We start from the raw sequence: 27,037 nt of genomic DNA on the forward strand, positions 1-27,037 counted from the left end.
TCTGGGAGCTTTGGCGGTGTGGGTTCCCTCTCCGGAACCGGTAAGTGGTTTTAAACAGCGCCCCGAGGTTCAGGCTGTGCGCTCCTTGGGAACTGGTTTGTCCCTGGTTCCTGCAACTGCAGGGGCCCCGAGCTCTGTCTGCCGGGCCTTCCTGCTGCTTGTCCATCGGGTTTGCCATCTTACTTTTGGAGAGGAATGTGTGGTTTGTGTTTTTGTTCGTTTTTTTTGTTTTTGTTTGTTTTTGTTTTTTACCTTTTTCCTCCCATCTCCCCCACCTAGAATAATCTTCAAAGGAAAAAAAAAAGTACAAAGCACCCTGTTAACACACGGTTGGATGTTTACCCGGTCCCTCCAGGAGCCTTGCGCCGTGACCTGGGAGGGTGTTAATGATTGGACCACGGAAAGGCTGAAGTTTGGACTGTCTGTCCGCAGCTAGTGGGTGGCTGTGGGAAGGCCTGGTCAGCAGCAGCAAACCCCACGGAGCTCAGCTCCCCGAGGCTGCAGGGCCGGTGGCCTGCCCGGTTCAGTTCCCACGGGAGAGCCTGGGGGTGGGGGTGGGGGGAGGAGGTTAGAATTGTAGGTCACTAACTCCTCCTCCCCCCTCTCCGGTGGGAGGTGAGTGGGGAGGAGGTCCTGGCCAGCACCCACCCGCCCAGGTCACAGCCAGGAAGAGACTTATCCTTGGCCACTTCTAACTTTTTAAAATTTCTTTGGGGTTAGGAATCCTATCTAATAAAAGAGAAAAATGGTAATTGGCTTACGATACCCTTTTCATTGGCTAATCAGGGCTATATGCAAATTAACTGCCAACTAAGATTGGCAGTTAACTGTCAACAAGATGGCGGTTAATTTGCATATGTAGGCACAATGCAGGGAGGTGAAAGGGAAAGCAGGAAGAAGCCCCCTGCCACTGACAGTGATCGGAAACCCAGGGGGGAGCTAAGAGCTGGGGGGCAGGGCAAAGGCGGCCCTGGGGCTGCCTTTGCCCTGCCCCCCAGCCATGATCAGAGAATCAGGTGCCTTTTCCGCCCTGGCCAGTGATAGCAGGAAGTAGGGGTGGAGCCAGCAATGGGAGCTGGGCACGGTCGAAGCTGGCAGTCCCGGGAGCTAGGGGTCCCTTGCCTGGGCCTAAAGCGGAGCCCACGATCGCGGGGCCGCTGCAGCTGCAGGTCCATGCTGCCCAGGCTGGACGCCTCAGCCAGAGGCGTCCTGCAGGGGCAGGGGCGGAGCCCGCGCGATCGCGGCGCCCCCCGCTGCCACTGCAGGTCCCCGCTGCCACTGCAGGTCCCCGCTGCCCGGGCCGGACGCCTAGGCCAGAGGCGTCAGGCCTGGGCAAGGGGCCGATCCTGCAATTGGAGGGTGATGGGGGTCAACACCTGAGGGCTCCCAGTATGTGAGAGGGGGCAGGCTGGGCTGAGGGACACTCCCTCCCCCCACACCCAGTGCACGAATTTCGTGCACCAGGCCCCTAGTATATTATATCCTAATGTGCAATGGATCCAACAGCCAAATGACTGGTGACTATGACATGCACTGACCACCAGGGGGCAGACGCTCAATGCAGGTGCTGCCCCCTGGTGGTCAGTGAGCTCTGGGGAGTGCTGTTCAGCCAGAAGCAGCAGTGGCAGAAGCCTCTCCCACCTCCACTGCAGGCTGGCCATAAGGAGCAAGGGGATCCCCGACTGCGAGAGGGATGTCTGACTGCCAGTTTAGGCCCAATCCCTGGTTGACACTCAACCCCGGGGGGATTGGGCCTAAGCTGGCAGGTGGACATCCCCCAAGGGGTCCCAGACTGTGAGAGGGCACAGGCTGGGCTGAGGGACACCCTCCCCCGGACCCCACCCCCAGTTAATGAATCTTGTGCGCCAGGCCTCTAGTTATATAATGATTGATTGTCTTCCCAAGGTTTTGTTTTGTTTTTTTATTTCTTGCCTAAAATTTTTACTTAATGTTACTTTTGTGTCTTTGCTCTGGCTTTGTAAATTGACCATGTTAAAATAGATTTCTAACATTTTCTTTATCCTTTACTTTTCATTTAAACCTAATGGATTCAATTGTTGCATGGAGAAGATCACTGTTTGGGGAAGAATTTTAAATTCTGAATTTCCTAGATTTGCAAAGTATGGTTAGCAACCTTTCACAGATTAAACAATAAAAATGGAAGCCAAGTTACTCTGGTGAAAAATTTAAAAGTTTGTATTTGATCAATAGAAAAAGTCATTTGAAGTACACTTTAATTAAAAAAAACAAACACAAGCAATGTGACAGACCTGCTGACTGCAAGTGATTTACTCTGAATGACAGAGCTTATTGCATGCTAGGTGTGCTGCGGCACACGCACCATGGGCCGCTGCTCTTACTTCTCACAAAGATTCTATGCTAGGGAGTATTGGCCCCATTTTACAGATAAGGAAATTATTAGTTCCCCTTGTAGAGTAATGTCCTGTATATCTCTAGTAGATCCTCTAACTTATGGGCGTTTGAGATCATTCAAATTGTAAGCAGATGCTTTGGTCATAAAATATGCAATCCTACCTGCAGGTTAGTTGAATTTCATATTTCTTTTTAAAAATATATTTTTATTTTTTAAAATATATTTTTATTAATTTCAGAGAGGTAGGGAGCAGGAGAGAGAGAATCATTGATTAGCTGCCTCCTGCACACTCACACTCAAGATTGAGCCTGCAACCTGGGCATGTATCCTGACTGGGAATCAAATCATGACCTCCTGGTTCAAAGGTTGACACTCAACCACTAAACCACATCGGCTGGGCCAAATTTCATATTTCTAACAGTCTGTCTCACTATCATCATAATAAAGTACATTCCTAAGAAATTAAGGTCCTCTTTGCCAACATTTCAAAGGGTGAGATGAAAAGGATTGTATAGTAAGAGAATAAAATCATCCAACAAAATTTAGGACATAGGACTTGGGTTCTAGCATTGTCTCTGTGTGACCTTGGTGAATCTCTTAACCTCTTGGAATATGTTCTCATCCATAAAATGGATGGTGATTTTATTTCCACTTTTTCATACAATTAGGTGGTGGTTTTAATAACCATTGCTTCTCTTCCTATTGTGAAAATAATTACATCAATGGATGTGAAAGATGTGCTTCTGAGAAGAAATCAGGTATTGCAGGGGCTTAAGAATTATCACAATTTCTAATTGTGTGTTGTGTTATTTTATTCTTTTTATTATACCTTCTGACATAGTACCTGTATTATGAAGTGGATCATGACCCTGTGGGGAGCTGAGGGTGTTCAAAGGCAAGGAGTACAGACTGGAGCCTGATCAATCATAGTGGCAAAAGCTCAGTGGGAAATAAGATGGCCAGAAGCAAAGTGGAAGACAGAGCTGTCAAGGTCATGCCTGTCTCCTTACCGGCGCCACAGGATAATGTGATAGTTTTGGACAAAGCAGGGTACCTTCTAAACCCAGTATTAAGGATGAGTCTCCTCCTTACTTTGTTCTTTTCTCCCCATTTAGAAAATGTCAAAATGTAGAGGGGAAAAATGTACGTGCTAGATATTTTTGACAGATTCTATTTCAGGGTAATTTTGCTTTTATTATTGCTACAGTTTTTTGAGGATAATAGTGATGTCTGTTGGTGAAAAGATAAATGCGAGTGCATGAAAGAAATGAATAGGTAGAAGTGAGTAGATACTGAAAGCGGAAAAGGAGCTACAAATCTTACCCAGTGTGTGTGTACATGTGAGGGAGGGAGTGGGGGTGAGCAGGAGCTGGGGGGGGGGGGGCTGAGGCATTTTCTCTTTGCCCTTTGTGTTCGCTGAGTTTAGCACAGTGCCTCCCTAACGATTGATGCTAAATAAAAATGTTGAATGAATAATGACCAATTTTGGTATTAATGTGTAGCTTAAATCATTCTCTAGACTCTGAACTCTGGGGCTAAGGACTTGGTTTTACAACCAGAATCCTGTAAATATTGTAATAGTAAATCAAAGGTGATTATAGAATTATAGAATCAAGAATGTTTTCATTAATAAGAAATTAGAAAAGAGAAAATAGATGGGAAAGGAATAATGGTGTCTTCTATACATAGGAGTAAACCTCGGCCAGGTTCTGTACTTGGTGCTTGCCATGTGACTAGCACGGTAAAAAGTGTTCGGATGAAGAGGCGCAAAAAGCTTGACTGCCTTGCCCAAGGCTACATGGCTGGTGAACAATAGAGCTGGGATTCATACTAAGAGCTGACGGATTTCTAAGCCCACGCTTTCCCTAACACCATGCTGAAGGCAGAAAGGAAAAAAGGAAGTGGTGTTCTTATTTTCAGAATGGTAAACTCTGATCTAGGCAATCTTTTGTTTTTCCTGTTTTATTTTTTTATAATTATTTTTGTCTAAGAAATACCCAGCTTAAGTGAAGATGGAAATACAGTAATGAGGCCCTGGAGTAAGTAGTCTGCACAGGGCTTCCCACCCTCAGGGACTGCTTAGCTGCCCCACCGTGCTCTAGATCTGTGCCTTTTGCCCGCTTCTGCCCCCTTTTATCCGAGGGTTGTCCTTCAGGATATATCATTGCTAAACAACCTTTCAGCAATGGAAGTGTTACTTTCTTCTCTGTGCTGGGTACTATGTTAAATCGTTTTAAATAAAGGTTTTTTAATGATGCAACTTTTGACTAATTATACTTAGAGCTGTCTATTAAGAACACCATCAGATTGCTTTTAAAAAAATTAAATTCTTTATTGTTTAATGTATTACATAAGTCTCCCCTTTTTCCCATTGACCTCTCCATTCCTGCCCTCCCTCCATACATGGAATGACATTTTGTAATCAGCATGGACTCTGTTCTGAGTAGCCCTGTGTTGAACTTCCATTCAATAAAAGTCTGAATTCTTTCATCTCAAGTTCTAGTTTCTGCCACTCTATTTTAAAACTTTGTTTTCTTTTCATTTTAATGTTAATGGGGGTAGGCCAGAAAGGTTAACTGTAAATTACCCTTGTAATTTATAAAAGATGGCATACAAAGCAGTGTTTTTAGTTTTTAATGTTTTTCCTCCTTCGTTAAACTGACTGAACTTCATAAAGCAAAGTGTTTTAGCATTGATAAATACCAAAAACATAACGCTAAGAGGAAAAAGCAAGTTGCAGAATTAAGTACAGTACAATCTAATCTAAACAAAGTTTGAAAACATGCAAAAACAATAGCATATATTGCTTGGTAATGCATTCGCAAGTAGTAGTGAGATAACATCATGCCTGGGAATGATGAGCACTGGGTTTGTGGTAATAGTTACCTCGTTACCTCGTGGAAGGGTGGGACAGAAGTGGGTTTGGGGATGGGTACCGGAGGCTTCAGGGATATCTATAATGTTTTAGGTTTTTAAAATTTTAAGATTTGTTAAAGGTGGGTGGCAGGTGAATGTGTTTATTGTATCTTTTGTATTTCTTTATGTATTTGAAGTAATAATCTAACAAGAGAAGATCTATTTATCTAATGTTAATAAAACTTGCATGAACTTCTAAAATGTCCAAGATGTTGCAGCCCAAGCTTACACACAAGGACGCCTATGATATTCATTATGCTGTACCTATCCAGATGTTTTTGTGGGCATGTTGATTCCCTTGTTGAAGGCATTGAATCTCTACAGGAAGTAACATTTTGCTTTGTAGCTGAAGGATTTGTAAGATGAAAGGTGTTTAAACATGAAATGAAATCAGTAGTAATCTTGTGATTTAAATTGTCATATGAAAAATTGTTTGATCTGACCCTCCGGGGGGAGAGAAAACATAGTGATAGCCTAGATACAATAGGACAATACATTAATATTTTTTCTTAGTCTCTAGATCGCCATGGCAACTGGACAGAAGTTGATGAGAGCTATTAGAGTTTTTGAATTTGGTGGACCAGACGTGCTGAAATTCCAGTCGGATGTTGCAGTACCAATTCCAAAAGACCACCAGGTGGAAATAATTACTTTAAAAAAGTCAATAATTACAGAGTATGAGCCTCTAGCACAGTGGTTCTCAACCTTGGCTGCACATTAGAATCACCTGGGAATCTTTTTGAAATCCTGATTTCTGAGGAATGAGGCCCAGAAATCAGGATTTTAAAAAGATTCCCAGGTGATTCTAATGTGCAGCCAAGGTTGAGAACCACTGCTCTAGCACATCAAGTTAATATTCAAAAGAAGCAGACTCACAATGATTATAAAGACATTGAATTAGGACAGAGTTTACACTGTTTACATCAGCCGTGGGCAAACTACGGCCCGTGGGCCGGATCCTGCCCGTTTGAAATTAATAAAACTAAAAAAAAAAAAAGATCGTACCCTTTTATGTAATGATGTTTACTTTGAATTTATATTAGTTCACACAAACACTCCATCCATGCTTTTGTTCCGGCCCTCCGGTCCAGTTTAAGAACCCATTGTGGCCCTCGAGTCAAAAAGTTTGCCCACCCCTGGTTTACATCTATGAGCTCTGACAAAGATGGCATAATTCTAATAATTAGTGGAGCAGATATATGAAAAGGAATAACATCTATATATATAAAAGCCTAAGTGACTGTTACAACCGGTTGACCAAACAACCGGTCGCTATGACGCTCACTGACCACCAGGGGGCAGATGCTCACCTCAGGACCTGTGCCCCAGTGGTCAGTACGCTCCCACAGCCAACCTCCCGCGGCAGGCCAACCTCCTGTGGTCCCTCTCCCCGGCCCGGATCACCCCATTGCTGGCCAGGCCAAGGGACTCCACCTGTGCATGAATTTGTGCACTGGGCCTCTAGTGTTGTTATAAGAGTTTTTTGTTGTTTTTTTTAAAATATATTTATTTTTTACAGAGAGGAAGGGAGAGAGATAGAGAGTTAGAAACATCTATGAGAGAGCAACATCGATCAGCTGCCTCCTGCACACCTCCTACTGGGGATGTGCCTGCAACCAAGGTACATGACCTTGACTGGAATCGAATCTGGGACCTTTCAGTCCGCAGGCCAATGCTCTATCCACTGAGCCAAACTGGTTAGGGCTATATAAGAGTTTTTTGAAGTTCATAATCATCTATGCAGTGCAGTAGTTGGATTTTTCTGAATGGAGTCATAAGTAGTTTTGAATAGTTATTCTTTTACAAACTTCCCCAATTTTTATTTTGTGTACAATAAGAAAACCATTTTCTTCTGCATGTTTGTTTTTCACATATGCTTTAAGAGAATTTAAATGTAGAGCTTAATCATTTCCAATAACTTTAACAATATACTTTTTTGATAAAAATTATGTACTTTTATTACTGTACCTTCCATGGCTCCTAAGTCTAATTTCCTTCGCAAGCCTTCTGAGAGTTTTTATAATTTGGCCATACCCATTTTTATAGATTTATCTCTTATCTCTCCTTCTCAATAGATTGTGCTGTAACAACATCAAGCTTTATCCGGTTTCTCCATAAGGCCCTTTCATTCCTTCTGTCTTTGCACATCATAGTCCTTTAACTTGAAATATCAGTTTTCTCCAAATCCCAAAGAATTTCTACTCATTCTTTAAGGCCCAGTGCAAGTACCACATCCTTTCAAATGCTTTCCCTTACTCTGACAGTAGAAGTAATTCTGTATTAGTTAAGGTAAAGTAAGCTTCCATAGTAGCGGTAACCTCAAAATCTCAATGAGTCAACAATAGAAAATTATTTATTATTCACTAAATTCCCAAATTCTAAAATATTGGTGAGTCGCTCTCCTTCAGCAGTGAGTTGGGGACTCAGGCTTCCTCCATCATGTTCCTCTGCCACTTTCAACACCTGTCTTCGGAGTCACATGAAAGGGCAGAGCAGGAAGGTCTTTATGGGTCGGGCCTGGAAGTGGCTCTCATCACTTTTGTTCACATCCCCTTGGCTGGAACGCAGTCATTTGGCTCCTCATCACTGTAAGTGAGGCAGGAAACAATGTTCTTCCTATGAGCCCAGGAGGAGGAAATAGGTTTGATGAGCACATAGACGTCTCTGCCACACACATCCCCTTAACTATTTCCATCACTATTTTCTCAAAACGTATTTTACTATGTCTTAGAATTTTATTTACACGTGGGTTTGCAAAACTGGAATGTGAGCTCATGGAAGGCAAGGTTTTCCCCTCCATTGTTATAGCTCCCATAATCATGACAGCCCCAGCAGCCATGAACAGTCTGTGTAAACTAGTACATTGTCTTTGCAGGTTCTAATCAAAGTCCATGCATGCGGAGTAAACCCAGTGGACACATACATTCGCTCTGGTACTTATAGTAGGAAACCACCCTTACCTTATACTCCCGGTTCAGATGTGGCTGGGGTAATAGAAGCTGTTGGAGAAAATGTATCTGCTTTCAAGGTATTACATTTTTTGTTATTTCTATTTTAGCTTAATATTTTTCCTTAAAAGATTTTAACATACTTTTTAAATGTGTCTGTATTTAAGGCTTTCAAAGGCCCCATTACACCATTTTTGCCACTTGGGGGACTCCTCTAGTAACAAAAGAAATTATCTTTTAGCCAGAGGCCCTGTTTATTTGTATTGTTGGGAATAAGTACAAGGTCATTTCTATATCTTCACATCCCCACAGAAATAACGGTGAACCTTTTAATTTAACAGAAGTATGTAAAGGAAAAAAACATGCAAGAAAATTATACTATTCCCTAACTCTTGATAATACACAAACCAACATATTTTTAAATACTTTCTCCAAATTTAGCTTAACAAAGTAAAGAAAATGCTAATAATAAGTAAAAATGAAAAACTGCAAGGTCACTATACATTTTCTGAGCTCTGACTCAGAACAAGGTGATGGAGTCAATGAAAATGTTATGATCAGGGCTTTGTTATTTATTTTCTAAAAGACTTTTAAAGCAGAGAGCGCATATTCATGTTCTAGCATCTTTCCTCATAATTCCTTGACCTGCTCAACTTTGGCCACTCATTTATCCAAAATTGGACTGAGACAGAAGATTAACGTGGCCCCTGAATGGGAGACAGGCAGATTCCTACAGCTTTCCACGCCTCAGCCCTGGCAATCTGGCTTCTGCCCCCATCGCTCCACTAAAATGATTCTTGCTAATGTCACTAATAGCATCTACACTGCTGGAGTTAATGGGCCCTTTTATGTCATTATCTCTCTTGACTTTTCTGTGACATTTGACACTCTCAGTCACTTACTGTTTCTTAAAAAAACTTTTTCTACAGCTTCTGTGACATCATTGCTCCTGCTCTTCCCCCGCCCTTCCTTTCAGAGTATCCTTTTCAAGCCTCTTTTTCTCTGGATGCTCCTCAAATCTTGGTTTGCCCAGTGCTCCCTGTCCATACTTAAACCTCTGCTGTTTTTATTGTATACCTTCTTTAAGATGATCTCATGGGCACCCACATTTGCCATATCACATGGGTATCTTTTGCTTAGGATTTTCTTTTTTAATATAAACATTTTCTAAATTTTTTATTGAGGTAGTATTTTAAGCTCAACCAAATATTAATCGCATAAAAGAATTATTTTCTATGCTTACATAAGGGGCATGTCAAGTCTCTTAGGTAATGAACATTTTCCTAATATTTAGGCTCCTTTTTAAAAAAATAAATATTATTTTGTATTAGACAAACATTTTTTTTTTTATTTTTCAATTACAGTTGACATTCAGTATGTTATATTAGGTTCAGCTTTATAGCATAGTGGTTAGACATTTATATAATTTTAAAAATGATCCCCCCATACGTCTAGCTTCTAAGCTCTGGACGCGTGGTGTCCAATGTGGTAGCCACATTTAAATGGCTGATGGTTACTGAAAATTCAAATTTAACTTAAAATAAAAAAATCAGTTCATCAGTTCCTCAGTTACACTAGCAGCCTGTCCAGTGCTCACTAGTCCCAGGTGTCTGGCTTTCCCGTTGGACATGCAGGAGAGAGCAGGACACCCACTTGGTCCATCTTCCAGAACTGCTTACTCAGTGTGTCTACAACTGAGCCTGTCTTCTCTCACTTCATCTCTGCTCCTCTCTCTCTGATGCCTGCCTTAGTGACTTCCCGGGTTTTAGGCTTATTTCTTCCTCTCCCTCACTCAGTTCTCCCTTATTAGAACCATTTTCTCTCTCTTTCCATTCCTCTTCTCTGTAGTTTAGTTTAGGTTGTCTTACATAGGCCCTTACCTGGATTTCTGTAATAGACACATACCTTACCACCCTCCCTCCTTCCTCTTTGAATCTGTCCTTGCTCTGTAAGGGGCGTATTCTAAAATGTTATTCTGATTGTTTCACAATTAATTACTGGATTCGTTTCGTGTAGATTTTAGGGTGTTGTTGAAACCGCTTGTTATGTTATTTTATGCTCTCTCTCCCACCTATCTTTTCTTTCATATTATCTCCCATTCCTTCTCTCCCTGAGCTTAGTAATAAGTTTTTGTTCTCCCCTACATAGCCCATCCTCTTTCATCTCTGTGTCTTTATTCATATTGATTCTTCTGTTTGGCAGAATTAAACTGAAACTTATAAACATGGGTTCAGGGGGTTCCACACTCCAGCTTTTATTTCTTTTTATCTAACCATTGCAGTCCGCACATTAGACTACGTATCCATTGGGAATGAAGACCGGCTTTATCTTTCTTGCCACTGTCCCTTTACTTTGTTTCCTTCACCCATAACGACTCTTCCCAATTCTAGTTCTCAATTATTTTCCTGTTCTTCAAGAACTACTTCAAATATTAACTTCTCAATAAAGGTATGCTTGAGTCTCTCATCTTAGAAATCATTCCTTTCTTTTTCTTGTATCTGTCTTTGATGGCTCAGCATGTTTACCTTACTTTGTAATTATTTCCATGCTCTTTATTTTTCTCTCTTCCTAGAGTGTAAGATGTTTGAGATTAAAGAGAGTTTCTTGCTGCTAAGATCTTTTGCAGAAATTAAAGCACTGCTTTCTATATAGTGGATTCTTAGTAAATGTTTGAATTATGTTAAAATTAATGCAACATGTTTTTAAGCTGTAAAAACAGGATTACTCTTAACCTAGTCATACTTGACCATTTACAGGTAACACTGCTAACAGCAATGCTTGTCTTTGACTCCTAGGTGCCTTTTGAATCTTGCTTGTTTATACCCCACTGCATATTGCTGTTACCTTTTCAGATCTCTTAATTAAAGGACAAATTTAAGTATATTGAGAATTACTGCTTCAATGTTTTGCTTATTCCAGGGAACATTTCCTTTTTTTTTTTCAAAAAGAGAAGTTAGGGCAGGTGTTTGTACTGGCAGTCTCATTCCCTATGTGCAGGCATTCTGGGCAGGCCTATGATGCTTATCCAGGGCCTTATCTCACCTCCCGTGCATCTGCTCTCCAATAGTAAGGGCCACAGGGACATTTACTGAGAGTTTGCTGTTCCTGGGGCTGTGGCAAGTGAAGAAGCCTGTCCTAGCTCAGCCTCTGTCAGCATCCAGGCATAGTGGCCTGCTTTTTGTTATAAACATGAAAAATGGAGGAAATGCAGCGGTGAAGAAATCTATGGAAAGGATTTAGCACAGGTAGTTGGTGTGTGGAAGAAACCTTACTTTTTATTTGTTTCTTCTCCGTAGTATTTTGGGCAAAAATTGTTCTATTAACTGCCATTTACTAACTCTTTAGTCTGAGCAAATGACTGAACTGTTTCCCTCAATTTCCTTATCTACATAGTAGGATTAATCTAAAGTGGAAATAATGAAAATACCCCTTAAGCTGTTGCAAAGATCAAATTTGATAATATTCATAAGACACTTAATACAGTACCTAGCACAGTACACTCAATAAAGGTTAATTGTCATTATCATCATTATACCATTCTGGAGGTTCACTTTCTTCTTGTTTTTTTTCTCTTTCTCATAAAATTTTCTTCTCACTGATTCCCATTAATAAAATATTTTTAAATATTCAGTATTTTAAAATAATTTTTATGAGACCCTAAGACAGGGGTGGGCAAACTTTTTGACTCGAGGACCACAATGGGTTCTTAAACTGGACCGGAAGGCCGGAACAAAAGCATGGATGGAGTGTTTGTGTGAACTAATATAAATTCAAAGTAAACATCATTACATAAAAGGGTACGGTCTTTTTTTTTTTTAGTTTTATTCATTTCAAACAGGCGGAATCCGGCCCGTGGGCCGTAGTTTGCCCACGGCTGCCCTAAGATGTAGAAAACAATATATAGATACTTATTTTTGTTATAAAGTTGCATTAAAAAGGGTTGTAGCTCAGGATGTTCACTTCATAAGTAACATAAATGTTTAATCCCTATGTTGTACACTAATATTGTATTTTATTATACTGTAATTGAAAAAAAAAGTTTGAAGGAATCATTAAAAAAGAGATTGTACCCATTTCAATATCATTTTTAATCCCTGATGCATGTATTGATTTATTGCTTCCCCAGAAAGGTGACAGAGTTTTCACTGCTGGCACGATCTCGGGAGGCTATGCAGAGTTTGCTGTTGCGGCTGATGACGCTGTGTACACACTGCCAGAAAAACTGGACTTTAAGCAAGGAGCTGCCCTCGGTGTTCCATATTTCACTGCGTACCGAGCTCTGCTCCACAGGTACTAACACTGCCAACTATACAACCATCAGCAACACAGCAACAACAAAGGAGGGCAGTATTAATTGCTTTTCTTCTTATCACCTGTTTATCATTTTGGGGTACCATTTAGTTACCATTAAGCTTTTATGAAGTGGAAACTGCTAATTCAGGAGATTGTTCTAATTACTGGGGATAAGAAGAGCAAACACTGTCTTTGTGTTCAAGATGCTCACAGTCTAGTAAGGGAGGTAGACATAAGAGGAATAACAGTTATATACTATAGTCAAAAGTACATGATGGAGATGTGCATAGGGATTTATGAGATGCAAGGGATGTGCCTATGGTGATGAGATAGGTCTTCCTGGCAAGGTATAAGGCTTGGATTATTTTAAAGCCATGGTTCAAAAATCTGATTATGCAACCATGAAAACTTTTAAACTGCAGTTTAAAAGTACAGTATAGGGCTGTGCCCTAGACCCACTGATCAATTTCCATAGCTGAGGCCTGAGAATCTCTATTTTAATCAAATTCCCTGGGTATCTGAAAAAGATCAGAGGGAATTAGCCTGGTGAAAGAGCTGGGAAGGGAGAGGGCATTCTAGACAATGGGATAGTTGGTGTGTGAGAAAACATGGTATCTGGGGAGAGCTATAGCAATGTGGTTTTGTTGGATAGAAGATTTTAAGGCAAAGACTGGGAAAGAATAAGTAATCTCTCAATAAATGTTAGCTGTCATCACCACATCTGTAGGTTTCAGATTGTAAAAGCTAGATTATAAAGCTCACACATTGTTTTGTAAGGGATTGAGGGTTCATGAAATGTTTTATTCAGGAGACTGATATTGTCATCTTTTTGTATTATTGGTATCACTTATCAGCTGTATGGAGGACGGATTTGACCATAGGGAAGGAGAAGGAGATGGGAGGGTCTTATTGGAGTATCTTCTAGGCCAGAGCAAGGGTCATAGAGGAAGAGGTGAAGAGAAAAGGTAAATTTTAGAGGTAAAATTGGGAATATTTGGTTGACTACATGTGGAGAATGAGATAAAGGAAGAGCTTAAAAATACTTCTAGCTTTCTAGCTTGAGTAATATTGAACTGTGACCAAAAAAAAAAAAAAAAAAAAAAAAAAAAGAGGAAAAAGTTTCAAAGGGAAGCTGAGTTCAGTTTTGGACCTAAAACTAAGACAGACATCCTAATGGAGAAGTTCAGCAGGCTGTTGGATGAAAGAGTCGGAAGCCTGAAGGCTGGAGGTGTACCCTTGGGGATATCAGCATGGAGGTGAGAGCTGACAAGATGAAAGTGCTTGAAATCCCTCAGGAGTGAGAAGAACAGTGGAGTGAGAATGGAGCCTTAGTGAATATCAACATTTAAGGGTATAGTCGGGAGGTACGAGACAGAGTCCCAAGAGAACCAAAAGGAGTTATTCTTAGACAAAGGGAGTCCAGAAGCCATGGTGTCCATTAAACATTTGTTAAGCTCGTGGGCTTTGAAAAAAGGAAGACCTGGGTTGGAGTCCTACCTTTACCCACTACTGGCTATATGACCTTGGTCACGTTACTTTCCTGTTCAGCTTCAGTTTACTGATTTGAAAAACTAATAGCACCTTTCTCATAGGCATGTGACAAGAATTAAATGAAGTAATGCATACTTCTTAGTATAGAGCCTGGCACAGAGTAAGTACTAATTCAGGGTTGATAGTGTTAGGGGTAGTAGTTGATTTTGCTTCTAAGGAGGGAAGCAGCAGTGAGGCGTATTTGGAAAATAGCAGTTGGGCCTAGCAATTAAGAGGTCATTGGTAACTTTAGTCAGATTGTTTTCAGTAGAGTTGTGAAACAGAAGCTGATTGGGTTGAGGAAGGAAGAGGAAATCTGTTCCTTGAATGGAGACTATTCTTTTAAAAAGGATCCTATCTAATAAAAGAGAAACATGGTAATTAGCGTACAACCGCTACCCTTCCTATTGGCTAATCAGGGTGATATGCAAATTAACTGCCAGCCAAGATGGCGTCCAGCAGCCAGGCAGCTGACGCGAACAGGGAGGCTTGCTTGCTTCAGTGACAGAGCAAGCCAAGCTTCCCCGCCTGCCTTGCCAGCCTCTCAGCTGCACTCTAAGCAACATTGTAACAAATATAGAAGCTTTAGCCAGCAGGACCGCAACATTGTTTCAAATACAGAAGGTAAATAAAGGCCAGAAACCTGCTTTCAGCAGCGGAGGTCTCATAGCTGGAGCTGAGCCTCAGAGCTAAACCTGGCCCACAATAAAAAAAAAAAAAAAAAAAGGGAAAAAGGACAGGTTGGGAGCTTCAGTCACCCACCAACCTGAAAACGGCCCTCAGCCCCTCACCCAGGCTGGCCAGGCACCCCAGTGGGGACCCCCACCCTAAAGGGTGTGTGACCAGATGCAAACAGCCATCATCCCCTCACCCAGGCTGGCCAGGCACCCAAGCGGGACCCCCACCCTGAAAGGGTGTGACCAGATGCAAACAGCCATCATTCCCTCACCCAGGCTGGCCAGGCACCCAAGCGGGACCCCCACCCTGATCCAGGACACCCTTTAGGGCAAACCAGCCAGCCCCACCCATGCACCAGGCTTCTATCCTATATAGTAAAAGGGTAATATGCCTCCGAGCACCGGGATCAGCGTGACAGGGGGCAGCGACCAAACCCCCTGATCGCCCTGCGGCTCTGTGTGTGACAGGGGGTGGGGCCACAACCTCCCTATCTGCCCTGCTCTGTTCGTGACAAGGGCGAGCTCCCCAACCCTCTGATCGCCCTGCGGCTCTGTGTGTGACAGGGTGCGGCGCCCCAACCCCCCCCCCCCATCGGCCCTGCCCTGAGTGTAACAGTGGCGGCACCCCAACCCCTTGATCTGCCCTGCTCTGTGTGTGACAGTATGCGGTGCCCCAACTCCCCTATCGGCCCTGCTCTGTGAGTGACAGGGGGGAGCTCCCCAACCCCCTGATGGGCCCTGCTCTGTGCGTGACAGGGGGGAGCTCCCCAACCCCCTGATCAGCCCTGCTCTGTGTGTGACAGGGGGGAGCTCCCCAACCCCCTGATTGACCCTGCTCTGTGCGTGACCAGGGGGTGGCGCCGCAACCTCCCTATCAACCCTGCCTTGAGTGTAACAGGGGGTGGTGCCCCAACCCCCCAATCGGCCCTACCCTGAGCGTGACTGAGGGTGGCATCGCAACCTCCCGATCTGCCCTGCTCTGTGCATGACAGGGGGCGGCACCCCAACTCCCCAATCGGCCCTGCTCTGAGCCCGACCAGGGGCTGCACCTAGGGATTGGGCCTGCCCTCTGCCACCCAGGAGCGGGCCTAAGCCAGCAGGTCATTATCTCCCGAGGGGTCCCAGACTGCGAGAGGGCACAGGCCAGGCTGAGAGACCCCCTCTCCCCCCCGAGTGCACAAATTTTTGTGCACCGGGCCTCTAATATATATATATATATATATATATATATATATATATATATATATATATATATATATATATTAGAGGCCTAGTGCACGAAATTCTTGCACTCAGGGGCGGGGGGGGGGGGGTGGTCCCTTAGCCTGGCCTGCTTCCTCTTGCAGTCTGGGAGCCCTTGGGGGATGTCTGACTGATGGACATCCTTAGCGCTACTGCGGAGGCAGGAGCGGCTCCCCACCACTACCACTGCACTCGCCAGCCGTGAACCTGGCTTCTGGCTGAGCTGTATTCCCCTTGTAGAAGTGCGGTGACCACCACAGGGCAGCTCCTGCATTGAGCATCTGACGCCTGGTGGTCAGTGCGCATCACAGAGACCGGTCATTCTGTGGTTCGGTTGATTTGCATATTAGCCTTTTATTATATAGGGTGGAGAGAGAGAGAGAGAGAGAGAGAGAGAGAGAGAGAGAGAGAGAGAGGTTTTAAGGAATTGGCTCACATGATTGTAGAGACTTGATAAGTCTAAAAAGAAAAAAAATCTGATGGGGTATGAGGTATACCAGCAGGCTGGAGACTCAGGAAAGAGTTCAGTTAAGCCCAAAAGCAGTCTGCTGTCAGAGTTCCTTCTTGCTTTGGGAGAAGTCAGTCTTTTGCTCTTTTAATGCCTTCAACTGATTAGATGAGCCCATCAATTTCATGGAAAGCAATCTGCTTTACTCACAGTCTACTGATTTAAATGTTGCTCTTATCCAAAAAACACCTTGAAAGAAACATTCAGAACAATGTTTGACCTAAAGCTGGCACCCTGGCCCAGCCAAGCTGACACATAAATAACCCTCACAGTGACTCCACACCAGGGTAGAAGGGTCATGGCAGTGGGGATCTCGGAGAGGGTTAGCCTCCTCTTTCTCCACCCACCACAGGTCCAGAGATTTAGGAGAATGTGCTCATTGTGTTTAGGGGGGTTAAGAATTTTTAAAAATTCATTGGGAAGTATTTCATATCCCATAGTATAACATTAGTAGTCCTATTCCCTTACATTTGAATTTTAACTTTTCAAATGTTGAAGTGTTTTAGTAATAGTTATTGTAGTTTATCATGTGAAACCCTCAGTTTAATTCACTACCCCCAACTCCCTCATCTCCCACAAGAGGGTTGGAGAAAGCTTCATTCACTGCTCATAATTGCCATTTGTCAGCTGTGGGCCCACAGCCTTGAGCAGGACTCCAGGTTACCGTGTTCTCACTCCCAGACTGAACATAATGACTGTGGCCACCCCGTATTGTTCTAGGAAGCAAGAGATCCTCTCAGAGCCAGATCTGGACCAACCACAGCTGTGATACTGCACTTGTCCATCTGGAATAATGAAGGACCCCCTCTCTGTCTTGCTGCGCATTCCTTGTTTTCAGTATAATAGAAAAGTAGTGGTGTGAACCAGAAATAAAACACAGCGAGTTCAGAGGATCTGGACATTTTAGGGGTGACATGGGAACCTTTGTGACAAGATTTATTGTACTTATTATGGTCTTATCATTGCTGACTCAACATTGCTTCCTGAAATGAGGGCTTAAAGGCTGGTGCAACCTGATGTTTGAAGGCATGGAAAAGTAAACGTGTTTTCTTAAATAGTCTAGCCACTGTGTTTGCTTGGGCAGTGCTCTGTGTCTAGCTATAATGGACCTGATTTGGGATGTTTCCTGTGGGAGTCAAGGAGAAACTCCAGTTCCTCTAGCTTCAGCAGTTTCACTAGCATGCCTCCAAGGACTGCAGCCTCTCAGCATAGCACCATGAGGTGATCCCGCATCCAGCACGGGGCCTGGCACACATTGACTCCCATAAACGGGTGTTGCATGAATAAAAGAACTGAGGTTTTCTCTTATCTGTGGCTCTGAAGAGTCATTGTTTGATCCTCTGGAGCCTGGAGAATGTCTCACAATGAGTTTCCTCTTTGGGTAAGTGGTAGCTGGACTGAGGGTAGGAGTTCCTTGAGAATAATTGAAAGTACCTGGGCTTAATTAGCTTTAAGGGGAGGTGATGAACCTGTGCTTTCTTTTGTAGTGCCCGTGGGAAAGCTGGAGAGAGTGTTCTGGTTCATGGGGCTAGTGGAGGAGTAAGTATTTTTCTTTAAGTTTATTTTTAAATGAGCTTTTGTTTTTGGGTTGCACATCTAAGTCCATTTTAAAAACCAAATTTATAAATATAGTCAGGGGTGCTTTTTTGTCCTTTATGTGGTAAAGCTTCTGTAAGTTTTGTCTTCTGAAGGTGATTCCTTGTCATTAGTTTAGCATTTCTTGGTTAATAAATTCACCAGATTACCCCATTGAAAATATATCTATTAGGTTTTCCACCTGTGTTGAGTGTGGACCAAGATAAACTGGCTTTGTTTTTGCCTTCAAGTGGCATATGTTATAAGAATGCTTATGTAGAATTGTAAACAGTTCTTTAAGATGAATACTAATTCCTTATTCCCTTAGATAAGGACCTAAGGCTCATTAAAGTTTTACATATGTTGCCCCAGACAGCACTGCAAAGCCACACTAAACTCTTTGTCCTTTCTGTCTCTCTTCGGCGGCCTGCCTGCTGCGCTTTGATGACATTCACCACGCAAAGTATACAGCTGTGTCCTTAACACCACAACCCGTGGCTTAAAATGCTAGTGGTGGTGCGGGAAATGGGGACTCAGAATGTATGAACTAAGCCCTTTGGTGAAGTCACCGAACGCAGGGCCGTCAGAAACCTCTTCAAGAAACCTGCTGTCAATCTGTCTTTGAGGAGCTTAGAGGAAAAGTTAGAGCTCTGAGGTCAGAACTGAACAAGAAATCCATACAACCTCTATCCTGCAAGTAGAGGTTTAGAAATTTTAGAGACAGGATTTTGCAGTTTTAGCAGAAAGGGACGCAGTGATGGTGAACCTTTTGATCTCCGCGTGTCAGCATTTTGAAAAACCCTAACTTAACTCTGGTGCCGTGTCACATATAGACATTTTTTGATATTTGCAACCATAGTAAAACAAAGATTTATATTTTTGATATTTATTTTATATGTTTAAATGCCATTTAACAAAGAAAAATCAACCAAAAAAATGAGTTCGCGTGTCAGAGGTTCGCCATCACTGGCTAGGGCTTGAAGACTCACCTTGGGAAGCTGCTTAACCCTGTCCGAGCACTAGGTATTCTGCACAGGAGATTGAAAGAAGTAACCTATTAAACGGTACATTGTCTCCAGAATAATGAGTGGCGTCCTGAAAATGTGAATTTACCTTTGAAGGTGGCCAGGTAATGCAGACAGTTCAGTCCATTGTGTCTCTGTTACTTTAGATAGATGAATTGCAAGGTTTCACACCCAGCATCCTGTGTGTACCTCAAATAGATCAATTCTGAAGGATTTCACAGATCAGACTGTTTGCTAAAAAACACCAAGATTCTCCTTATGGGGCTTGAGAAAACATGACAAATATATCTTGTCAAGAGCTCTCATTGGTTAGCTTCACCGAAGAGGCTATTTTGGGGTTAAATTAAATTCAACCCTAAATAATGAAAGGCTCTGTCAAACATAAATTTATTTAAATCACGTTGGCTTTCAGAGAGCGCAGCTTGTACTCTGTAGAGAAGGGAGAAATTTTAATAGGAAGAGGAGAGAAAATCTCTTTTATTCCCTTTACCCTCTTGTAAAAAGCCCTGTCGCTCCACCATGATTTTTTTTTTAAGGCAAAATCCACGCTGTTCTCTGTGCTGGCTGAGTTTGCTCATCCTTGACTGACAGGGATAGGCGGCGACCTGGTGTGTGAAGCACTTCTGATCCCCCTGCCCTGTGAGAGGGAAACAGCACAGGGCTTTTCTTGCTTCTGTTTGTACTTTCTGTCCTCGTTTAATTCAAATTCCTTTGGGATTATGTTGTGTATTTAAACTGATGTGGAACTTACTAGCACAGCTATTATCCAGATATTTTGGTGGGGAGTGCCCTATTATAATGTCAGCAAAGTAAATAGAAGAAAAGTGTAGACACATAATGCTGTATAATCTACTGGGGGAGTATGGCTAGTATAATTGTTGACAAGAATAGAATAAGCATTGCCTTTAAGATAGCAATTGAGTGCCCTTTAATGTAGTTAGAGGCTAAGGAGAAACAGTTACATTAAATCCTAGGTTAAAATGTGGTTTTATTAAAGGCCTTTTTTAACTGAAGTTTTTAATTGAAAATTAAAAACTCAATTAGTAAAAATTGATCATGCTAATAATCCCATAGTTCACTTCATGGAATTGAATGTCTGTCTCAGACAATGAGTTTCATATGTCTGTTTTGGATCAATTAAACAAATTCCTGTCGTAACCCAACTGAGTTCAGGCTTATCATGCCTGCATGCCTGACATGTCTATCTCAGGCCTGAGAGTTTGTGATGCTGTGACAACTTTTATTAGGTTCCATAATAATTTCACTTGTTTTCTATCATGCCCAATCCATAATGATTTTGCCTTCCTCTAAGCCAGTTGTTATTAATAAAGGGTGATGTTGCATCATCCCTCCCCTCCTTCAGGGACATTTGGCAGTGTCTGGGGACATTTTTGGTTGTTGTATCTGGGTAGAGGGTTCTGGCATCTGGTTGGTAGCAGACAGACATTATGCTAAACATCCTTCAATGCACAGGATAGCCCCACAGGGAAGAATTATGTGGCCCAAAATGTCAATAATGCCAAGTTTGAGAAATGCTGCTGTAAATGTTTGTGACACTTATCTGTACCATTCATTTAGCATGTAATTAAACATATATGGCCTAGTATTGTAATTTGAATAATTGCTTATATCTGTATATGTTTATTTCTTCTTTATCCTGAGCACATTTTGTGTGTGTGTGTGTGTGTGTGTGTGTGTGTGTGTGTGTGTGTGTGGATCTAATGATTTCATCTAATCCTATGGCTTTAAATACCATTTGTAAACTGATAAATCTCAGGTTTATTATTTCCAGCTCTAAACTCTTTTGAGTCCATACCCATATTGAGCTGATTACTGAATGTCACCAGTTAGGTGAGCAATTCAGAATGTTCAAAGTGATTTATTGATGCTTTCACAAACTTGATCCTCTCTAATCTTCCTTATCCCATTAATCTACCCAGTTAATCTGGCCAAAGACCTAGGAGACATCCTTGATTTTTCTTCTTCCTCCATCCCACAATCTATGAGAAAGGCCCTTCAGGTTACCTCTAAATTGTATCTAAACTTGTTATTCTTTCCGGTGTGGCCACTTTAGTCCAAGCCAGCTTCACCTCTTGACCACTCTGTCAGCTGCTAACTGGTCTTCCTACTCTAATTTCCCCGAAACCTTCTTTTTTCCTCTTACAGAATTTGAGTGTTCTTTTTAAGGCCTAAATCGAATCACACCCAATTTAAGCTCTCTGGTAGCTCTGCATGGTTCTTTAATATAATCCCAACCTTCACCCCCAAGGCCGTGTGTGCCTCGGCCTCTCCCTGCCCCTCTGGCCTCTTCCACTCTCTCCCATGTGCCCCTGAGGCCACATTGTCTCTCTTTCTTTTGAGCACCCCACGCTCATCCCCACTCCACCAAGTTAGCCATGACCATTCTGCCTGCAGCATTCTCCGCGTGGCTTCCCAGATCGTCACACGTGGCTTGTCCCTCACTTATTCAGGCCTCATCTCTTCACAGCAGCTTTTCCTAACGACTGAACTGCCTCCTCTCCCTATCTCTTTCTAACCCAGTAGGCTGTTTTATTTTTTTCATACTTTTTATTTTCTGAATTTATGTTATTCATGTATTTGTTTATGTGTTTATCATCTTCTCCCTTCTTTAGAATGTAAGTTTCTTGGGTCAAGTACCATGCCATGCACATAGTAAACGCTCAATAAGTGTTTATCATATAGATGAATAAATTAATTTGCCCATGTATCTGTCTCTTCCACTTAAATGGTAGAGGCCTAACATTTATTATAGAGTATTTTTATATGTATAATTAAAGTATGAAGTCTGTGAACATATTTTGATCATCTCTAAACCCCGTACCTTTGCACAAAACTAAGTAAACATTTTGATGCATTGGTTAAAAACTCAAGATTTGCAGTCTGATTTGGTCCAGCTCTTGTTTCCATCTCTGTGACCTGGGCAAGTTACTTACATTTTATAATTTCAGTTTTCTTATCTATAGACTAGGAATAATAAACTCTATCATAGGCTTCTTGTGAGGATGAAGCAGAGTGATACATATATATTATTTAGTGTGGAACCTGGCATTTCATAAATGCTCAATAAAAGCTACCTATTGTCCTTATTTCCTCATTTATACTTGAACTTCCTTAATAATAGAATAGGACTTAGAAGAACCTTGAGTTCATTATCTATACTTAACAAATGTTTGCAAGAATGCAAAGAATCTAAAAACACTGGGTTAAGAGAACAAACTGATGGTTGCCAGATGGGAGGGGGTTGGGAAGCTGGACAAAAAAGCTAAAGGGATTAAGAAGTACAAATTGGTATTTACAAAATAGTCTTGTGGATGTGAAGTATAGGGAATACAGTCAATAATACAGTATATTGTAATAACGATGTATGGTGCCAGGTGCGTACTAGACTTATTGGAGGATCACTTCATAAATTGTCATATATGTCTCACCATTAGGCTGTACACCTGAAAGCAATATAAAATAATACTGATGTCAGCTGTAATTGACAAATAAAAAATGTGCACCCTCCCCCTAAAAAAATAAATATAACTATTGGGTTGTATTTTGTTTTTCAGGTAGGACTAGCAGCATGCCAAATTGCTCGAGCTTATGGCTTAAAGGTTTTGGGCACAGCTGGTACTGAGGAAGGAAAAAACATCGTTTTGCGAAATGGAGCCCATGAAGTGTTTAATCACAGAGAGGTTAATTATATTGATAAAATTAAGGTAAAATTGTTCTACAGTTTTATAAAAGTAAAATTTTGTTTCTTGAGAGACACATTTTTATAAGTTCTTTTTAACCACTCTCTTAAAGTTGTTTGCCTCTTTTTTCAAATGCCTATATGTTTTTTTGCCTATGTGTGTTTTAATATTTTCATTTAAAAAGCAGAGATGTCTAATTTTTAAACTTTCACTCTTATTTCTGTCTTGTTTATGTTTGCCAAATAAAATTTTGCCTCTCAAGTCTTCTAGCTATCAAAATTTAATGCCAGTCACAGTTTAAGTAAATCCACAGCTCTATATTTGCATCTGTTAGGTGTTATCAATATAATTTCTATTGGTATAAATTTTTCATGGAAGGTGAAGTATCCTAAGATTACAAACTGGATCTGTCTAGACTAGAGAAGAACATTTATTTGTTAACCAGATGCTTTGGACTCCAAAATTTGGTGGACTAATCACTACTTCCTCCAAAGCAGCTAGGTAGCATTTAGTGAGTGGTTGCATATGTTCCGTTGCTACAATAGAATTCAAGCAGATTCTGAAGTTCTCCATTTGTGCTCTAGTAGCAATATACTAAACACTGATTACTTTGCTAACCCTCAAAGTACTTGCTCATGTTGAGAAAGAATTAGAGTTTTCTAGTTACTGATTACTATGTAAACTAGGTCATTACAAACTAAGGAAAGGATGAGTGAGAGTTTATTACCACTAAATCAACTTGCCACAAAACTGAGTAAAGGCACTCCTTTGTTATATGTCTAGGAAACCTACAATTAATGGAGTATTCACTCCTGGTATCAATTTCCAAGAGTATTTACAAAGTTGAAAAACAGCCAGTTATTTTAAGAAGATATTTTTGTTTTGCAGTAATCTAATTTTAAGACCATGAGGTCTTGTAGCTTATATCATTCAAAACACATTTCTGTAATACACGGGACAATTAAAACTTGTATAGATTTTTTTCACTTGCTTTCTTAATTTATTTTGCATTCTTTTATATTATATAGAAATCTGTTGGCGAAAAAGGAATTGATATTATTATTGAAATGTTAGCTAACGTAAATCTTAGTAATGATTTGAATCTTCTATCATATGGAGGACGAGTAATAGTAAGTGTTTCTCTTTTTTTTTTTTTTACCACTTTGTAGTTTTATCATAATTTAACACTATGTTGCAGTAATCTTTAACTGTAGCATGTTGTTCTTCATAATAGATTGTTGGCAGCAGAGGCCCTATTGAAATAAACCCCCGGGACACCATGGCAAAGGAAGCCAGTATGATTGGAGTTGCTCTGTATTCATCAACCAAGGTAGGAAAAGAAGTCATTGTGATTTTGGTAACTTAAATTTTCCTAATCAGGCAGGCTGAAAGTTTAAGCAGATGTTAAACTTAGTTATTTGACTATATGTGTGCATTAAGGCTTAGTCACCGGAAGATAACGAGGGTGACAATATCATTTATTTTCCAAGTGAGGACACTTTTGAGAGAAAAAGAAGATACTATTCGTAATCACTTCAGAACAGTAAGTACTTTGTAATCAGATACTGTCTCAAACAAATATAGAGGACTCTTTTTCTGTAATTCTGGATAAGTTGACAAAAGCCACACATTTGTAAGAACTATGCTTTTTTAGATTCTGAAAATATTTAATACTTCTGAAAATCAACTCCTATGTTTCTCTACAAAAAAAAAAAAAAAAAAAAGCAAAAACCTTTTTCTTTCACTTTAGGAAGAATTTCGGCAATTTGCAGCAGCTCTTCAAGCTGGAATGGAAGTTGGTTGGTTGAAACCTGTAATAGGTTCTCAGTATCCATTGGAGAAGGCGGCCCAGGCTCATGAAAACATCATCCATAGCAGTGGGGCTACTGGAAAAATGATTCTTTTGGTGTCATAATTAATTCTTTCATGTATTTCCTATGTAATTAGAGGTCTGTTATCCCAGTTTTACTTACACTATCTCTGCTTTAATTGGCATTCATTTAATTCAGTGAGTTTCTTATATTAAAAAACAAGATTTGTCCTTAGAGATCCTGGGCATTGGAGCACAGTTTATTTTGTAGCTGACAATATTCTTTATGCTGTAATCAAGCAGTCATAGTAGGAAGTAGAATGTTGTGGTCATTGACATTGGGGTACATTATAGATATTCCTGTTACCTGATCATTAGTTTTATACCTTTGATTAAAATGTGCTAATTGGAAATAAGACTGCTTGATTTCCAAGCCTACTTCTCCTTAGAAAGTTTCTTTCATCTCTGATTAGCCCAACCTGTATTGGACTCTGCAGATTTTGGGGACTAAACAAGACCCCTTGTCCAAGCTAATCTTGTCTGGATCTACATGCTGCTTGGAAGGGCCAGATAAACAATATTTGTTAAATTTCTAATATTTACCAAAATACTACAACATTCACTATGCTCATGGTTGATTACCAGTGGTCTGTACATTCTGGGCCAGCAGCCTTTTTTTGGTGCATAGTCTCCAGATAGATACTTCTTGACTGACTTGCTTTCAAATTAGATTTAGAATTATATGTTTGTGTGATGGGGGTCATATTTTTAAAAATAAATAAATAAATTAGACACAGTAAGAATGATCTGCTTTTGTTTTCATAACATGGTAACCTGCAATGATTCTGTGGGAAATTAAAAACTGTGATTGTATATTTTACTTGCCTTACTTCACTTTTACATAGCTCCTAATGGCCCCGTTCTAACAGTGTTCTGTGCTGGAAGTCTTTCTCTAAACTAAAGAAGTGATTGCTTAGAAATCTTGCCATCAACATTATGTCCAAGGAAATGAGGTTTGATTGCTAATCCTGTCTTGTTTTTTCTTCCTGTGAACACAGCCTCTTATCTGTTGTAGCATTATGTGGTTGGTCCTCTTGACCTGATTTGTTCTGTTGAATGACAGTCATGTTTCTAGTCTGGACATGGAATTCTGCTTTAATATAAGTGAACAGAAAGCCCTGCTAACTTTTATAATTGAAGGCTGTCATTGGCTTCTGGCTGTATGTGCCATGGCTGAAGTGTTTTGCTATTAGCATTTTTCAAGTTCATTCACTATTTCTTTTATAAATTAGTGCCCTGTGAAATAACATGTTTTAAAAAGTGTTAAAAAACCAATGTTGCCCTGGCAGGGTGGCTCAGTTGATTGAAGTACTGTCCCATACATCAAAATGTTTCAGGTTCAATTCTAGTCAGGGCACATACCTAGATTGCAGGTTCAATTCCTGGTCTGGGCATGTATGGGAGATAATCCATTAATCTCTCTCTCTCTCTCTCTCTCTCTCTCTTTCTCTTTCTTCCCCCCCCCCCCCCCTTGCCCTCCCTCTCCTCCTCTCTTTCCAAAATCAATTAAAACAAAAACATATCCTTAGGTGAGGAGTAAAAACAAAACAGTATCATGATTCTAGAAACTAGTATGTTATATACATCCTAAAATGAAAGATTCCTTCCCATACAAAAAGATGAAGGAATCATTATTCTGTAAAAGTGAGAATCTTTTTGGTGCCCCAGTTGGAGGGCCTGGCTCTCAGTTCCTTTCGGCCCTTCTTTGGGACCCTCCTGGCCCAGTCTCCCCCTTCCCTGTCAGGCCAAAGCTATGATGGCTACAGCCCTGCGGGCAGCTTAGAAGGCAAGGACCCACAGGCACCTGGAAACTCGCCTGCAACCCTGTGGATCCTCTGGACTACAAGGATCACAATGGCCAGCAGTTTCAGATCTTGAAGTGACTCTTCTCCATCTTCCTCTGTCTCTTTTCTAAATCTGCCTTTTACAGAATAATCACCCCTCATCTATAGAATGAGCTGAAGCATACTGCTCACTTCACACTTCACAATCCCTTGATACACTTCAGTTACTAGACAAACTCTCTATTAACTACCACATTCATGATTTTGTAGCATTGGACATGTTACCTGTATGGATCTTGTAGTTCTAGTTCTATTCTAGTCCCAGTTTTCAGCCAACGTATTTACTGCACTGTTGGTGCCTGCAGCCTCAGGGACTAGTGCTGTCCCTGATGCAAAGTGGAGAATAACCTGTAGAATCTATAAGGATTATGTCATGTCTCAACCATCTGAATTTCTGTTCCTATTTGCTTTGACCTTAGAATCATATAATGTGTTAGAGATGAATAGATCAGTCACCCTGAGCTTAAGAAGGTGAAAGGACAGGCTAAAGGTCACATGACTAGTACATTCAAACTCAGCCAACATTGTTTAGTA

At 41.2% G+C, this 27,037-nt stretch overlaps 1 protein-coding gene across 3 annotated transcripts; it reads left to right on the forward strand.

The window, feature by feature from the left end:
- The first annotated feature begins 46 nt into the window (after positions 1–46).
- CRYZ (crystallin zeta) lies at positions 47–25,403 on the forward strand. 3 transcript variants are annotated; one of them, XM_059689167.1, is made up of 9 exons: positions 47–169; positions 5,804–5,927; positions 8,166–8,318; positions 12,365–12,528; positions 17,976–18,027; positions 22,664–22,813; positions 23,818–23,919; positions 24,024–24,119; positions 24,540–25,403. In XM_059689167.1, the coding sequence occupies exons 2-9, from the start codon at positions 5,817–5,819 to the stop codon at positions 24,702–24,704; spliced, it is 993 nt and encodes a 330-aa protein (XP_059545150.1). In that variant the 5' UTR covers positions 47–169; positions 5,804–5,816; the 3' UTR covers positions 24,705–25,403. The 3 variants fall into 3 exon arrangements, with proteins under 3 accessions (XP_059545150.1, XP_059545151.1, XP_059545149.1); XM_059689168.1 differs by lacking the exons at positions 47–169; positions 24,540–25,403 and adding exons at positions 3,038–3,132; positions 24,280–24,304; XM_059689166.1 differs by lacking the exon at positions 47–169 and adding an exon at positions 3,040–3,132.
- Positions 25,404–27,037: the final 1,634 nt, after the last annotated feature.

This window comes from Myotis daubentonii, chromosome 3 (assembly GCF_963259705.1).
Source record: "Myotis daubentonii chromosome 3, mMyoDau2.1, whole genome shotgun sequence".
In the NCBI taxonomy this organism is placed as follows: Eukaryota; Metazoa; Chordata; class Mammalia; order Chiroptera; family Vespertilionidae; genus Myotis; species Myotis daubentonii.

Excerpts from the sequence above, each read along its gene's own strand:
- CRYZ (XM_059689167.1), top strand. The coding sequence starts at position 5,817 with ATGGCAACTGGACAGAAGTTGATGAGAGCTATTAGAGTTTTTGAATTT. Across the intron at positions 5,928-8,165 it reads CAATTCCAAAAGACCACCAG|GTTCTAATCAAAGTCCATGC; the intron begins GTGGAAATAATT and ends TTGTCTTTGCAG. Across the intron at positions 12,529-17,975 it reads TACCGAGCTCTGCTCCACAG|TGCCCGTGGGAAAGCTGGAG; the intron begins GTACTAACACTG and ends TTTCTTTTGTAG.